At 43.9% G+C, this 17,024-nt stretch overlaps 1 protein-coding gene across 3 annotated transcripts in view; it reads left to right on the top strand.

Moving 5' to 3' along the window:
* Positions 1 to 17,024, top strand: part of SLC44A5 (solute carrier family 44 member 5) — a 105,694-nt gene that overhangs the window by 61,885 nt on the left and 26,785 nt on the right. For all 3 annotated transcript variants that reach the window (XM_065673011.1, XM_065673012.1, XM_065673013.1), the window contains 5 exons: positions 3,521 to 3,594; positions 8,920 to 9,004; positions 12,094 to 12,178; positions 14,899 to 15,027; positions 15,808 to 15,868. In XM_065673011.1, coding sequence (XP_065529083.1) covers positions 3,521 to 3,594; positions 8,920 to 9,004; positions 12,094 to 12,178; positions 14,899 to 15,027; positions 15,808 to 15,868 — 434 coding nt within the window. The remainder of the gene's footprint in view (positions 1 to 3,520; positions 3,595 to 8,919; positions 9,005 to 12,093; positions 12,179 to 14,898; positions 15,028 to 15,807; positions 15,869 to 17,024) is intronic.

Genomic DNA, 17,024 nt, shown 5'->3' on the forward strand with positions numbered 1-17,024 from the left:
CAGGGGGCTGATGAGGAAACACCCTCACACCAGAAACAACTGCCTGATGCCCTGGTTAAGATCTCTACTGGTGCTGGGAGGAAAAAGTGGTGGGTTGTAGTAATAGGGGACTCTACTTTGAAAGGGACGGAAGCACTCGTCTGTCGGCCTGACCCTGTCTCGAGGGAGGTGTGCTGCCTACCTGGGCCACGGATCAGGGATGTTACAGAGAGGCTGCCTGCTCTAGTCAGTCCCACGGACTATTACCCACTTCTAGTGATCCATGTGGGTGCTAGGGATATAGATAGTAGTAGTCTGGAGAACGTAAAGAAGGACTACAGAGCCCTGGGAGAGGTGGTTAGGGGCTCTGGAGCTCAGGTTGTCTTTTCATCAATTTTCCAGGACAAAGGGGAGGACCTTAAAAAGGCTAGGAGGATTGGCCAGGTTAGTTAATGGTTAAAAGGCTGGTGCCATAGTCAGGGGTTTAGGTGTTTTGAACATGGGACCCGGGTTTGTAGGCCGGGTCTTCTGGGGGCTGGTGGAGATGGCCTGATAAGGGGGAGGAACAGTTTTGGTAGAAGGCTTGCCAGGCTGGTCAAGGAAGCTTTAAACTGGTCTTGTTTAACATCTTCATCGCTGACATGGACAGTGGGATTGAGTGCACTGTCAGCAAGTTTGCCGATGACACCAAGCTGTGTGGTTCTGTTGATACGCTGGAGGGAAGGGATGTCATCCAGAGAGGGACATTGACATGCTTGTGAGGTGGGCTGATGCCATCCTTACAAAGTTCAACCATGACAAGTGCAAGGTCCTATACCTGGATCGGGGGAATCCCAGGCACAGCTACGGGTTGGGCAAAGAAGAGATTCAGAGCAGCCCTGCAGAGAAAGACCTGGGGGTGCTGCTCGATGAGAAAATGAACATGAGCCGGCTGCAGTGTGCGCTCGCAGCCCAGAAACCAACCGTATCCTGGGCTGCATCCAAAGGAGCGTGACCAGCAGGGCGAAGGAGGTGATCCTGCCCCTCTACTCTGCTCTTGTGAGACCTCACCTGGAGCATTGTGTGCAGTTCTGGTGTCCTCAACATAAAAAGGACATGGAACTGCTGGAACAAGTCCAGAGGAGGCCACGAGGATGATCAGGGACTGGAGCACCTCCCGTATGAAGACAGGCTGAGGAAGTTGGGGCTGTTCAGCCTGGAGAAGAGAAGGCTGTGTGGGGACCTAATAGCAGCCTTCCAGTACCTGAAAGGGGCCTATAGGGATGCTGGGGAGGGACTCTTCGTCAGGAACTGTAGTGACAGGGCAAGGGGTAACAGGTTAAAACTTAAACAGGGGAAGTTTAGACTGGATATAAGGAGGAAGTTCTTTCCTGTTAGGGTGGTGAGGCACTGGAATCGGTTGCCCAGGGAGGTTGTGAATGCTCCATCCCTGGCAGTGTTCAAGACCAGGTTGGACGAAGCCTTGGGTGGGATGGTTTAGTGTGAGGTGTCCCTGCCCATGGGACAGGATTCTAAACTAGATGTGCTGGGGGAGGGGGGCATCATTCCATCCCAACACACCCAGTCAGTTGCCAACACCTATAATAAATGCTTGGAGCAATGTAGATATATTCCAGCCGCTCCAGCCAATGAGCCAGCTTCATTTGGAGCCCAGCTCAGATGCCTCTATACAAACTCCCGTAGCATGGGGAACAAACAAGAGGAATTAGAGATGTGTGCATGCCTACAGGGATATGATATAATAGGCATCACAGAAATGTGGTGGGATCCTATGACTGGAGTGTTGGAATGAAAGGTTACAGGCTCTTTAGAAAAGACAGGCCCAGCAGGCGGGGAGGGGGAATTGCTATTTATGTTAGGGGTAGGGTGGAGAGTATGGAACTCTGTCTGGGAACAGGTGAGCAGTCAGTTGACATGCCCTTTTCTGTGTCCTTTTTATGTTGAGGAGACCAGAACTGCACACAATGCCCCAGGTGAGGTCTCACAAGAGCAGAGTAGAGGGGCAGGATCACCTCCTTCGACCTGCTGGTCACGCTCCTTTGGATGCAGCCCAGGATACGGTTGGTTTCTGGGCTGCGAGTGCACACTGCAGCCGGCTCATGTTAATTTTCTCATCGACCAACACGCCCAAGTCCTTCTCCTTGGGCTGCTCTGAATCTCTTCTCTGCCCAACCCATAGCTGTGCCTGGGATTCCCCCGACTCAGATGTAGGGCCTTGCACTTGTCGTGGTTAAACTTCGTAAGGTTGGCTCAGCCCACTTCACACGCGTGTCAGGGTCCCTCTGGATGGCATCCCTTCCCTCCAGCATATCAGCCGGACCACACAGTTTGGTGTCATCGGCAATCTTGCTGACAGTGCACTCAATCCCACTGTTTGGAGTTTGGATTCTAAGGTTTCTTTTATGGTGAGATTCAGCTCCTTGCATGGAGTCGCAAGCTGAGATGAACAGCAGCACTCTTGTAACCTTTAGGTTGTATAAGGCATTCTTCACCAAAGCTGTGTCAGACAGCAGGACATGGGAAATAACAACAGTGACTGAAATCCTTCAGATAAGGAGGTTCTGGGCAGCATGCCCTTTTAGCCGTAATTCTCTCCTTTGTTAATTAAACCCTGGTGAGACCTGTTCAGCTGCAGCTGTTTCTTAAGGAGTGAAGCCTGCAAAAAGCCTGTGAGGTGGGAGTGGTTTTGCTTCCACACATCCTTAGAAATAAGGGCCTGTAAAGTTGGCTTCACCCAGTGGAGTCATTGGAGTGTATACTGACCTCCTCCTGCTTGCCTGGGAGCATCGCACTTCATGTTAGTTACAGTCCTGGAGCTGCTCTGATCAAGGTCAGACACTGGAGAAAGATTAGTTTAAGCTGTCACACCTCCACTCCTCTGCCTGCATGACGTTAATATGCAGAGCAGTAAGTCAACAACAGTAATTTAACTGAGTATTTACAGTTTACTCATTGGCTCAGTTTTCAGACGGAAGAGTGTTGTTCTTTCTTTGTTTCTCTGTAAAAGAAGTTATGACTCTCCACAGTTTGCTGGGGACTTTTGTCCTCTCTGTAGAGCGTATTTCGGTTGCGTTAAATAAGGTCAAACAGCTGAGTCAGAATTTTGTGCAGAGATTAGGGGTAGTTGCAGGTAGGCCTTTTTTTCATTTCATGCTGTTATGTTTCCATTCATAAGCTACCTTTATAATACAGGTGAGTTGTGCTGAATCTTTCTTTCATCACATTGTCTGCAATATTTGATACCAGCGTTAGGGCAGATGTCCTATAGGAGCTTCCACCATACGTGATCTCGTAGATTCAGTGCTGTAAGGTATTGTTTTAAGAATGTTTAAATCTGTTGTTCAGTATGTTCTTATTGCTGTCTACAGCACGAAAGGCATACAGTTATTTACTTACACCTCAAATGTGATCTTGTGAGGCTTGCACTTAGTGCAGATGTAGACATCTTCTTCAGATGTTAAAAACACCCTGTGACATTCAGTGTTCTCAGAGGGTTCTACTAGACACCTTGTTTTTAAAAAGTGTTTCTTTCTGTTCCTAGGCACTGTACAGACATCGTGTGCTGTGTGATCTTCATAGTCGTCATTCTGGGTTACATTGCATTAGGAGTTGTGGGTAAGTACAGCAGGTGCAGTGCTGCCAGTTCATCGCTCCTTTGTGTCTGTCCTCTCAGACAACCTGGTTATGCTGATGTGAGACAATGAAGTGGTCTTACTCCCTTCTCTGCACATGCAGTGGTTTCCTGCAGGACAGGAGGAATCTGATCAGCCTTCTCTTGCAAACCTTATGAAATGCTGCTGACAGCTAGAACCTGTTCCTAGAATGAGATACTGAATTTGTAGCTGGTGACTTTCTCTACCTTTCTTACAGAGAAGATCTGAACTTTCAATCTAGAAATATTTAGTCCAGATCCACATGGTCCCTGCTTTTCATCTTTCCTTGTATTGTGCTTCAGCTATTCTTTTAACTGTAATTTATTTCTAAGTAAAAGATGAGATCAGCTTTGGGCCAGTTCCAGGGGCCAGCCATGTACAAAATACGTGAGAGTCAACGAAGTTCCCATTAAGAGAAAATAGATTCTGAATCAATCCTTACTCAACAATTATGCTTTATTATGGAATGAAAAAGTTTATTTCTTGAACATGTGTGAATGCTGCTTTGGATCCCTGATTAATTTGGCTTGAGAAGTAAGCAATAAATGCAGGTTCATCACACAACTGCTATGGCTGAAAATGTGAGTCAAAATTTGCCCTCAGTAATGTATGTATAGCTCACATGTGTGTTTTTGTAAACAGTAGTGGAATATTTGGTGTTTCTGTGGGCTGGGATGTAGTCTGAGTAAAAGGTAACCAACTCTCCTTGAAAGATGACACCAAATTGATTTTTGCTGCTGGCTGTGCTTAGTTCTGCTTCAGTGGTGGCTGCTGTTGAGTGACTGTACTGAATAGAAGTTGTTACTCTATGATTTACTTTCTCATTCTTTCAACTTTACAGATGAGCTAATAGTGCTAATTTAACATTCCATGTTGTTTTTCCTTCCTGTCAAACTGGCTTAACTTTCATGTATATTCCAGAGACTTTGGGCTTATCCGGGTGATACTTTATAAATGTTTAGTATCTTAATTTAAGATTATTGTAATTCAGCAAAGTGCATGTAAAAGGCAGCAAATAAGGTACTCTGTAAAAAAACCCTCACGTCAAAGGACAGGTTAATTTAAAGTAATAACTCTTGCTGTATTACTCCAATACAACAAGGGATGCTTCTACAATACCAGTGTTAGGCACATGGATTTACAAATTCTGTATCACGTATTCTGTTACTTTATTCAATACCTTGATAGCCAACCTTATGAAGTTCAACCACAACAAGTGCAAGGTCCTACACCTGGGTCAGAGCAATCCCAGGCACAGCTACAGATTGGGCAGAGAAGAGATTCAGAGCAGCCCAAGGAGAAGGACTTGGGGGTGCTGGTTGATGAGAAAATGAACATGAGCCGGCTGCAGTGTGCACTCGCAGCCCAGAAACCAACCGTACCCTGGGCTGCATCAAAAGGAGCATGGCCAGCAGGTCGAAGGAGGTGATCCTGCCCCTCTACTCTGCTCTTGTGAGACCTCACCTGGAGTATTGTGTGCAGTTCTGGTGTCCTCAACATAAAAAGGACAAGGAACTGCTGGAACAAGTCCAGAGGAGGCCACGAGGATGATCAGGGGACTGCAGCACCTCCTCTATGAAGATAGGCTGAGAAAGTTGGGGCTGTTCAGCCTGGAGAAGAGAAGGCTGCGTGGGGACCTCATAGCAGCCTTCCAGTACCTGAAAGGGGGCCTATAGGGATGCTGGGGAGGGACTCTTCGTCAGGGACTGTAGTGACAGGACAAGGGGTAATGGGTTAAAACTTAAACAGGGGAAGTTTAGATTGGATATAAGGAGGAAATTCTTTCCTGTTAGGATGGTGGGATACTGGATTCGGTTGCCCAGGGAGGTTGTGAGTGCTCCATCCCTGGCAGTGTTCAAGGCCAGGTTGGATGAAGCCTTGGGTGGGATGGTTTAGTGTGAGGTGTCCCTGCCCATGGCAGGGGGGTTGGAACTAGATGATCTTGAGGTCCTTTCCAACCCTAAATATTCTATGATTCTATGATTCTATAAATTGCTTGTGTTAAAAAGCTGTAAGAACAATTTGGCAGGTCAGTTTCTTCATACACTAAAACATGTAAAATACACCCTTAAGGGAAGCAAAATAAGAATAGAAAAGACTGCCCTTTCAAAAATACACAGGAGAGGGAATGAGATGGAATGTATAACCAAATAGATTTGCAGTTTGTTTTTAAGTATCACAAGATGCCATTGCTCTAATCACATTTTCTCCTTGACATGGAGCTTTGCAGCCTTTACAACCACTGACATATCCGACAAAGCACAGAAAAAAGAGTGCATCTGACAGGCACTGAGTGACAGACGTTGGCTATTTTTGATACTCTCCATGTGTGTTGGCTCCACATAACTGCAGGCCTCTGGAAAATGCTATTCTAGTGTCATAGAATGTCATGTTGCCACTCTGAGGGCTGAGTCAACTGTGCAATATGGTTCAGCTGTTCTTTAGTTTTAGCCCAGATGTTTGTTCCAGGACTCAGGCTACAGCCTCATGAGCATCAGAGCATGCTGGAATCAGGATTGTATGTAGCTGGATTCCTTTTCATTTAGTCACCAGCAGTGCAGCACAACATGCAGAACATGATGCTGCTCTGTCAGGCTATTTCTCCTTTTCAGTGAGAACTGCTGAATTCTGACTAGAAATTATTTGTCACCTGTATTCTTTCATTGTCATTGCTCAAAGTTTGCAAAGAAGGCAACAGAGGATTAAGTTTATTAATCTTGATGTTAGCCCCTGGCACAGGCAGTGAAAGCGGCTGTGTATTTTTTCTTCTATGGGTCATTTTGCTTCTCTTTCTGCTGCAGAGTTAATGAAATGCTAAATATATATGTCGTAAATCAGACACAATTAGTTTTCATTTTGCTTTGGAATTTAGCTGAGAGGTGACTTCCTCCATCCCCCAGCTGATCCCAGTGATGGAATTTCACAAAGTGTGCTAAATCTGCTGTTCAAAAAGCAGACTCTTTTTCATACTGTTTTATTGAAAACATGACTGAAGCCTTAGCACACAGGAGAACTACTGCCAAGGACAGCCTTAGACAATCTGATAATGGCAAAGCAGGTATGGTTTACACTCTCCTCATTTCTACTAGTAATTGAGAAAAAACACTGCAAAAGATGAGTGGTTAAATTTGAGACCAAGGATTCATACAAACCCAGCAAAAGCAAGAGAGCCTTTTGAAATACTTGAGCAGACTTTGCATTAGAATTGAAAAGAGAGTGAGGAGAATGCTCTGCTCTGCCCATTCAATGAGCTGAACTCTGTTCTTGTTGGCTGTGTTAGTCCACCCAAGCAGACTGGAAGAAGTAAGCCTGGCTCATGTGAGCCCTTCCTAAGGAAAGATCCTTAATGAGACTGCGATAGGAAAAAAAAAATATAATCAATTCCACCACCATTATGTTGCAGCGTTTATCTCCTTTCTCCCAGGTTTGTCTGAGGAGTGAAAAAGAATTCCAGGTTTAATATGAAAGGGATATTGTTGGCAGGAGCAACAACTTCTGGATTACAGAAGCAAGGTCATATTAAAACAGAAAGCAAAACTCCCTCTTGTCAATCGTGATGGAATAGAGTGCACATGGGAGAACATAGAGACTCTTTGCAGTCACCAGAGAGCCTTGTGCTGTCTAATATCATGTGCATGTGTGAGTTATCAACTGACTGTAAGAATTCCTAAGAGAGAGTTGATGCCTCCTAAATGTTCCTGTTAAGCAGCGCTACTGAAATATGCCAGTGGGGGTTAACAAATGAAAAGGGGGATGGTGCTTAACACTGTTGAAGTGCGTTAGCTTTTTCTGAGTGTCAGAACACCACAGTTATTCTGAAATACAGGTGATTGGAAAGTTCAGAAAGTGATACCAAGCAGCAGGTTGATTTCCAAACTCCAAAGCACAGGAAAACTAATATAGGTTAAAAGAACTAGCAGATTCATTTTAGTAACCTAAAAGTGTTCCAGGTGAAAGGCAGCATTACAGATTCTCTGTCAGCGTTTGCAAGTCATTGAAGATGCTGTGCATCTGTCCTGAACGTTTCAATAAATTCACACTCCGCTGCTCTGAGATCTTACACAGGTTCTGTCTGTACTACACATATCGTTGTTAAGTGCTGTTGTTCTTACCAAAGTGACCTTGAGGAAAATGACAGTTGCACAAATGACTTAATATAATGTCACAAAGTTGAGAGAAAATGGAATAATTACAGGGAAGCAAGTTCAAGGTGGTTTGCATAGTTCAAAGCCTCAAGTGTATGATAAGTGGGCTCTTGACATTTAGCATATTGTGCGGATGGGGAACATTGGGACGGGAAGCTTTGTAATGCTTGTAATCTTTCCCACATAATACAAGCACAAGGAGGTGTTCGGGAGAAGATCCAATTTCTAACAGCTCTTTAGCAACCTGATTTTAGAGTGCCATCTCAGGGTAGTGATAGGGAATTCTGTTCTGGTGTTACATCTTCCTTTCAGATGATACTTAAAAATAAATGCAAGTTCCATTCCTTGAGGTCAAGATAAGCAGTTAGTCAGGAGAGTTCAAAAGTTAGACTTCGGCTAGTCATGAAGGAAGCTGAATCAGGTCTGCACACTACAGCTTAGGAATGATGACACTAGTAGTGACAGCTGGTGTGTAATTGATCCTTAAGGGGAAATCTTGGCGCAGGTGGAAGTGGCTTGGAGAAAAAGTCCTGCTTCAAAGTGGAGAAAAGTTTGAAAGTTCAATATAACCCTCTTCCCATTCAGTACCATGGTTGTGGCTAGTCCATAGAATACACAAGTTGCCAGGTGCAGACCTAATAACTGAAAAATGGGAAAGTTGCCAAGTGAGAGGTCAGGAAATGTTTTAATTTACAAAGTGAGAGTGTGTTTCTGTTCATAGTGCAAATGGAGTCCATTACATTTGGTCATGCCTTTTGTGTATCTGTCAGACCCCTACTTAATCCCATTAATTTCAATGCCATTGAAATGTTGTCAACACTCAGATTTGTCTACATAGTTAAGTCCTCTTCTTTCCCCTTTTGATAACCATCAGTTTTTAAGTCCATTATGCTATATTTTGGATACAATCCAGATACACATGCCCTGAAGGTATTCTTCCTGATTCATCTGTATCTTAGTTCAGGTTAGTTTGGTTTATGTTTTGGTGTTCCATTAGGAACTCTACAAATCAATACTCTTCAGTGGTGATCAACAGAGATTAAACAGTACATTAGAAGTGATACATATTCATGCTGGTCTGCTTCAATTATTAACTGTGCGCACTTGAGTAACATGCTAAAAGATGATGTGTATGTTTGCAGCTTGGGTACACGGCGACCCCAGGAAAGTGATTTATCCAACTGATAGCTACGGGCAGTTCTGCGGTCAGAAAGACACCCCGAATGAGTGAGTACTCAATGCATTCACATACCTCTATTACTCATGCAGTGTGAATAAGGTGTGAGGTTTCAAGTTTGTCTGTCTGCTGGGGCTTCTCTTGGGAAGCTGAAGAAACAGTGACACTCTTCCTGTATTTTTATACCACATAAATGTCAGAAACAGATGAGTTGCTGGGTGCATTTGTAGATCCAAATTATTATTAGAATGCAGTTGTTTTCATCATTCAGAGAATCCTTTTGATAAAGGATCAACATAGCTTAAAGATGGCATCACTAATTGCATTGCAAGTGACTAGCTGGCAGAGCTTTTAACTACCCAGCTAATTCTTTTGTCCACCTTGGAGCAAGAGTAGTCCTAAAGCATTATTGCCTGGTTCTTAGTTTTTCTCAACATGCACAAGTAACAGAAAAGACCATCAGGAGAAGTACCTGGGGCTTTTTTTCTGGTGTTTACCCAGTGCCGGTAGAGAGGAGACTGAGAGGTGTGGGAAGCAGGCAGCTGTAAGAAAACCTTCCCTGGGATACCTGCCGAGTGGCTTGCTTTGCTTGTCTCTGTTTCCCAGTGGTTTTAAATCCTGAATTGTGAGAGTTAAATGAATCCATTGATCTCAACACAGCACTTCTGCATGGAAATAGCTGCTGAGGAAGGAAAGACGTCGCATCAATGTTTTCTCTGAAAAACCTAAGTGCTTTATGGAACAGAATTGTAAAGACAGTTTGGTTTTTCCCCCCTCTAATTCTCCCTTTTAAAAAGTAAGTATTAGGCACCCTTTATGCCCTTGTCACTGTCAAGAACCTCGAGGCTCTGCAGGAAGCAAACCAGAAGCTAATGTTTGGTAACAGCTCTTTGCTGCTTCTTTTTTTTCCCATTTCGTTTTCTAATGGGAAAAAACCGTGAGGGAGCTACTGTCCAAAGGGCATTCAGAAGGGAAGGAGCAAGAGATGGGGAGTGGAACAGAGGCAGAGCTAGGACTTCATATCCTCAGAAGTTTTTGTTAGGGAAGAAACAGACTAAATGGTGTAAGAAGACCCGTTCCACCCTCTGAGATTCTTCACAGCAGTTTTTGGAGAGGCCAACTTCCTGAAGAGGAAGAACTAAGCACAAAAGTTGTTGTGTTGTGTGTTCCCCTCACTGCACTCCTCCTCTGCTCCCCTTCTCACTCCCAATTTGCTCTTTGTGCCCTAAGGTTAGTACAAAGCAGTGGGCAGGTGGGTTTGGGAGCCTCAGACACACAGTGTCCGTGCATTCTGTGGTGTGTAGCCAGATGTGCGTCTCTGTTATCATCCACTCCCATTCCTTCTTCTGCTCTGTTACACTCCCATTCCTTCTTTCTCTTTGTTAATCAAGACTTCCCTTTGGTTATTTTTTACAATGTGATTTCCAGTTCCTATCCACAAATGTCCCTCCATCTACATGATTGCTGGAAAATAATACAGCTGCTGAGACTGCAATTTGGCACTTACTGGCCACGTTGAGGAGTTTCTTATAAAAATATAAGCCAAAAGAGACGTAACGCAACCTACTGGGAAAGCAGGAGTGTTCATGGCAGTAGGCCAGGAGGCCCCTCTGAACAAGTCCATCTGGTCCCTGAAAGTGGAGGTATGGGATGTGCTCATCATGCCTTCACCAATGCCATTGTCAGGCTTTTCTGCTGCCCTGAAAGTAAGCACTGTGAAAGGCTAAGCCAGGACTATGGTTTTCCTGAGTCCCTAAGGCCTTACTCTGAGAACTTTTCCTTGGAAAGTGATCACAGTCTCTGTGTTTTTGAGTCTTGTGCTTGGAACAAGCATTCACAGCAATCTCACTGAGGAGTAGAAAAGAGAAGCTAAAAACCAAGCCAGCACTCACAGCTCATGCAAAAACCCATTTGGACTCCAGTGAATTCCATGCAGTCAAGTTAATTCTACTTTGTGCTGTCATGCGAGTCTCTCTTAGGCATCTTTGTGTCTGCCTGTAATCCATCCATTAATCTCCATGTAATCTGTAAGCTTGTTTTGCCTCCTGCAGAGCACAGTGTAATCATGGAATACAGCATAATTTCATTATAAAGAACACAGACCTAGTTCTCAGTGGCTGTTTTCTTATGTTACACACATATTTAAACTTTCTTTCCTGCTGTTAAAATCAGCAAGTGGGCTAAGTTCTGTGGAAAAAAATGGTTCCATTAATGGCTTCGAGCAGCTCATGGATTATGAGCATTGTCAAGGAGCTATTGAAGAGCGATGGCATTTCAGTCCAAAAGTTTACTCTGTGGATTTGCAGAAATCACTGCTAATGTTAGTGCAACTGGTTTTGCCAGGATGCATGGTTTGTTACCGGTGCATCACAGAACAGACCTTGGTGAAAACAATTTAACTGTGTAAAATGTCAGGCAGTTGAGCTAACCGCCGTTTTAAAGGGAGCTTGAATGTGCAGTGAAATTCCAGAAGCTGTCAAGTGTGAGGATTCTGGGGTGCAAACTCATCAGACTGTCCCTTCTTTACATCACAGGAGGTTTATCAGGGTTAGGAGCAGATGCTGTTATTATCATTCCTTTTCCTGGCCAGCTGTTATTATCATTCCTTTTCCTGGCCAGCTGCTTTCGGGTTTCAGCCATAAAAAGCTTTTGATTGATTTTGGTGCCACCTTCTGATCAGCCAGAAACAGGCAGCTTTCACAGTGTAGCGTTTGCCGGTAGTGTTTTGGCACTCGGTGCGTGCACAGTATGTTCAGTGCAAGCAGAGGGACCACAGAGGTTTCACAGGGGTATTTGACAGACCTCACTTCTCAGAGGCAGGACTACAGATGCCTGTAACAGTGCCTTGGTTGTTTCAGCTTAAAACAGTGTGGTGAAAAAGCCTTCTCAAAAGGTAGCATTCTTTAACTTGCATAGTTCTTCAGACCAAATGCTGCTAGTTTTGGCACTGTCTTGGCATGAAACACCCAGGGTCTGCTTGGGATTTTTGGGGGTGTTTTTTTTTTTTTTTGCTTTGTATTTGCAATATGACCAGTCACAATAATAGAATTTAAATATCAATATATGCTGTCAGGTTTTGAATGGTAGGGTGTGCAAGCACCCATAATAATAATAATATTACTTATGCCCATTTCCATAGGAACAAGACCATTTTGTTTTACTTCAACATTCTGAAATGTGCCAGCCCCGTGGTGTTAATAAACCTACAGTGCCCTACAACACAGGTGAGTGAAATACTGATATCTTCCCTGCCTCTTAGTCATTGTGCTTAAGAACTAGACATATATTTGTTTGATTTAAAAATTCATATCCTTCAAAATGTAACATGGTTGGTTTATGGATGACCTGTAGCACACAGTCCCTGTCGCCTATGGTGGTCAGAAAAAATAAAGAGAAATGCACAAAACTGAGTGTTTTGGATAAGAGTTGACAAAAAAAAGGTCTATTTAGCTGAATGCAGTAATTTGTAACTTACGAGTTCAACAGAAGCAGATGTTGAGTAGTAATCAGTGCATGCAGAAAATACTCTGATTGACATTTAGGGTTTTCCAAAGTAGACGCGTTCAAGAAGATGTGCATATCCCCAGTGACAGGAGTATCTGGGTATGGTTAGAGCCTGCGGCACTTGAAAGTTAAGATCTTGGAAAGCTTGTTCTTGCCTTGTACCACAATTTGTACTCCCTTGGCTGTGCTGCAGCATCTTGTGAAGCTATGAAATAAATCCAGGCAGTGAGCTTGTGTGGGTTATCATCCTCCTGATGTTTTTTACATGAGACCATTTCACTGACCTGCTTTGTTGAACAATTGCGCAGTTATGCTCATCTGTTCCATCTTCTAAGGCAACAACTTATGGCATGGGGTAGGTCAGAGGACTTAGGTGAAGGGCTGCTCTGATCCAGCTTTGCTGCCGAAGTATTTTTACTGTGTAACTAAGCTGCAGGTGAACAAGTATGGTCTTGGCCATCTTGACAATACTCAGTGAGGTCCGGTATTAATTTGGATGAGGGTTGTTACATGGTCACCAATTTACTGATTCCAAATGTTAACTGTCTTTAACTATCATTTAAAAATGCTTCCCATTCCAGCTTGCCCTTACTCCTGATCCCTGTCCTTGATAGATGTTTCTGGCCTATCAGTTAGTGTGACCATGTGGACTATTTGACACAGCTGAAGAGATGGAAATCTCCAGCAAAGAATAGCAAGAGCCCTCTTAACACTGACCAGCTCCTGTTGGAATGGAAACTTTCTCTGTCAGCAGCAGGTTTGCTCCAGGAATCCCCATCTGTTCACATGCAGACACTGACACTGTTACCCTGCAGTCTTTAGACTCTGTTACTGGAACAGTCCAGCCTGTTCAGGAATCCTCAGGGCATTGTGTGGGATGTGACTGGGGCTGTGGGCAAGTTGGCACTGGTCACGAATTGAGTAAGGTGAAATACTTGTTGAAGGAGAGCTTGGGGGAACAGAGTAGTTATTTTGTTGATTTCAAAACATACATCTCCAAAGCAGAGAATGGTTCTGGTTATTTGCTCCTGCAGATGGTTAATTCTCTGGTCTCTTGTGAAAAGGCTCTTTTGATAATTCCTCTTTTGAGCTGCAAACAAGGACTTTCATTCCTGTCCTGTTCATATCAAACAGCAGGAGGGAAAAAACCAAGAACTGGTGTAGGAAGAGCTTCAGTTCTTGAGTAAGACACTGGATTTGCAAACTGTTACTAGAGTTCACTGGATCCATAGACAGCGTGTTTCATTGCCCGTTTCATAGGTGGGAAGCCGAGGTTAGAGTAAAGCGCATACTTATTGTCCCAGCAAGAGGAAACTTCTTTGTTCCTTGGCCTGTGGGTAGTGCGCAGGACAGTAGCACCCATGTAGAAAGACCTCTTGCAGCATCTGCCCTGTTCTGAGAATTAGTACAAGATCTTTTTGCAAAAGTCCCTCAGGTGAATCTTATATGATGGAATCCCTCGAGATGAAGCACAGCTTCCTGCATGATGTCCTCTGGTACTTGGATAGCAGAGCTTTGCAAAGGGTGTTTGGTTAGCACAGCTCTGGAAACAGTGAACAGCCTTCTGGAAAAGGCTGAAACTTGCTAAACAGATGGACTTCAGACTAGGTAGGAGTGTTTAGGAGCACTAAGGAGTCAGACCATACACTTGCATGGTTCCAGAGCCCAGCAGAGCCTTCAGGGGCAATGGGACAACTGCTTCTCCATTCCATGAATCCTAACTTCTGAGTGGATGCTTCCATCAAACCCCAGTCCTTGCCTGATTTCTCACATAAATCTGGTTTATAATGGCTGTACCTCAAGTGCTGACAATTTCATTCCTGGCATGTGCACCCTTCCTGCTTTGTAACTGGGGAAGATTCATCCTTAGTCAGTAGTGAAGTTGCTTCTGAGTGATTGACACAAAACCGTGGAGCTGTGTTTGACTGAAGAGACTGCGTAGAAGGGTTGAACAATTTTAGCTGCACGAGGCCTTTTCTGAGTAAAGTTTTCTTTACAAATGTGCTAAAAGGACACGAGGTGTGTACTGTGAAAGCAGCGACTGCACCGCCTCACTCAGGACATGGCTGCTGAGGGGAGCAGAGGAGGACCCTGCAGATGTTTTTTTTTTCCTGCTGTTAAAAAACAGTTGGGTTTTTTTTCCCAGCAGAGTGGAAGCTCTGCAGATCCACCAGGATGTGTGGAGCTGACAGAAATACAGGCAGTGCTCGATGTGCCAGGGAAGGGGAGAGACTTTGAAAGTATTTACCAAAGAATTTGAGAAGTACTCGCCTAGGAAATCAGGAGTGCATTGTGTCCCTTTCCAAATGCTGCAGTAAACATTACTGAAGGCAATTCCATAAAACAGCACACTTTTACAGGTGGCCTTTTTTCTTGCTTTTTTGATTGCACTGACTTTCCTTACCCTTCTCTACCCCCAGTGTCTCTTCTTTTCTTGCAGCTTTGTGTCTCGAAGTGCCCAGACAGGTTTGTGACCTACATTGATGTTCAGGCTTCCTACAGATACAAACCCGATCAGTGGAATTACTTCAAGCAGTTCTGCAGACCTGGTTTTAACAGTCCTCGCAAGGTCTGTATGTATCAGGAGGTGATGGAATACCTTTTCTTTTCTTCAAGCAATGTGTAATGCGTATGATTTTACTGAGCTACAGCAAAGCTTTGAATTATTCTGATTTCACCATATAAGGAGTTGTCCCATGCATATGCTTTGACAGTGATTTAATCAGGGATGAAGGTCTTGTATGCACATCAAATCCCTAACTCTTTAAGTGATTACTGTTTGCGTAAAGAGTATCTGCAGCTACCCATGTGGTTGTGGTACTGTGGCAAGTATCCTTTAGTACTTAAGTACTCCACAGCAGTAGAGCAGAGTGTCTCAAACCAGTTCTTAAGGCTCCTGAGTTATGTAGAGCTCCTCAGTAATTCAGCTAGGAAAAGAAGTCTGTCTTTCACGGAACTGATTTTGGATTCAAACGTACTGTGTTATTTCTCCCATCTCTAAACCACCTAGCATGTCAGCTATGTTAGTTGTGTTAAATTCTTACTCTTCTTTAAGAGAAAAGTAAGGGGGAGGCAAGGAGCAATCGCCCAGTCATTACTGCCTCACCTGCTGATCCAAAGTGAAGAGTTCTTTCTTTTTTGTCACTAGAAAAGTAAAGAATAGTCTTTTCCCAAATCACATTGAGAGGTTGGATTCTCACATCATGAATGTGTCTTGAAGCTCCACCAGTTAAGGTTGGGGAGGAGGCTACAGAGTCCAGTTTGGAGCATTTTTTCAGAGTGGATGAGAAACAAAACCTACGTAGTTATTCTGCTATGTATTCAGCATTCCTGTTTTTCCCCTTTTTAGTCTGTTGCTCAAGTCCTACGTGATGAAGATTGTCCTTCGATGATCATTCCAAGCAGGCCTTGTGAGTAGTTCTATTTCTTACACACATCTTAGCAGATTGTAAGTGTTCACATGAAAGCACAGCTCCATTCTGAAAAGTGTTTTGTGGCAAGATCACAAGGAGCTGGCTGTTACCTGGCAGTGGCATCCCTTCGGTTTTAAACAGTTTGAAAGTATAAAGATTTAGTATTATTTTTACTAGAGTGCTATCCATGGGCACTTGGAGTGTGATTGGGTCAAGCTGAGCTCTTTCTTGCTCTTGAATTGTCACTGATAAGAAATGCTTTACAGCACAAACTGTGCTTTTCAAAGCATGTGAGTACCCAACCTAAGCCAAGCTGTTGGCATGAAGGAAATGCCACGACTGGAGGAAGGCTCATCTGGGCAGCTGTTGAAGTTCAGGTGGTACTTGAGCCCAGTTACAGCGCAACTTGCTTTTCAGTGCTGCACATAGTGCTGCCTATGCAGGGAGGCAGAGGAATTAAGGAAACAAAAAGCTGGTTTTGTCACTGTGGTCAGCAGGTGTTTCTGAGTAGACAAGCACAGGTCCCAGAGCTCAAAAGTATCTGTCACTGACCTAGAAGCTCTTGCAAATAGGGAACTGCTGTTTATTTTCCCGTGCTTTAAATCAGAGATTGTGTAAGCCAGGCACAGGCTGTCAAAAAGAGAAAATAATGGATGAAATGATAAAAAATTAAAAATCTGTATGAAAATTATGTACTCACCCAAAAGACAGAAAATCATTTGCAAAGAAGCTATTATCTTCTTTTATACTACAGCAAGAGGTGAAGATTAGAGAGGGAGGAAAAGAGACATGTTAGTTGATTATTTCCTGAAAATAACTGGGGGGGAGTTGGGGGTAGGTATTCCAGGCTGAATATTGAGCCCAGACATCAGTGCTTATTGGAACCTGATACGGAAAGTGCAGAACCATTAGCTAAAGGTGAAGTACAGCTGTGTAGGAGCTGCTCTTCCCTTTGGAATGAAAACAAGGACTTGGTACAGCGAAGAGCAGAGCAACGTAAATGAGTATGTAAACATCTGTCCTTGTCTTTCTCTTTTATAATCTCCTCCTCCTTCTGTCTAACTAATAGTTTCTGTCTTTTTTCCATTGCTACCTTTCCAAGAATGTCTAGTGATAGTGTCTGGTGCTGGAGCTCACTGGGCATATGAAGAAC

The sequence above is a fragment of the Lathamus discolor genome, chromosome 3 (genome assembly GCF_037157495.1).
Source record: "Lathamus discolor isolate bLatDis1 chromosome 3, bLatDis1.hap1, whole genome shotgun sequence".
NCBI classification, from domain to species: Eukaryota; Metazoa; Chordata; class Aves; order Psittaciformes; family Psittacidae; genus Lathamus; species Lathamus discolor.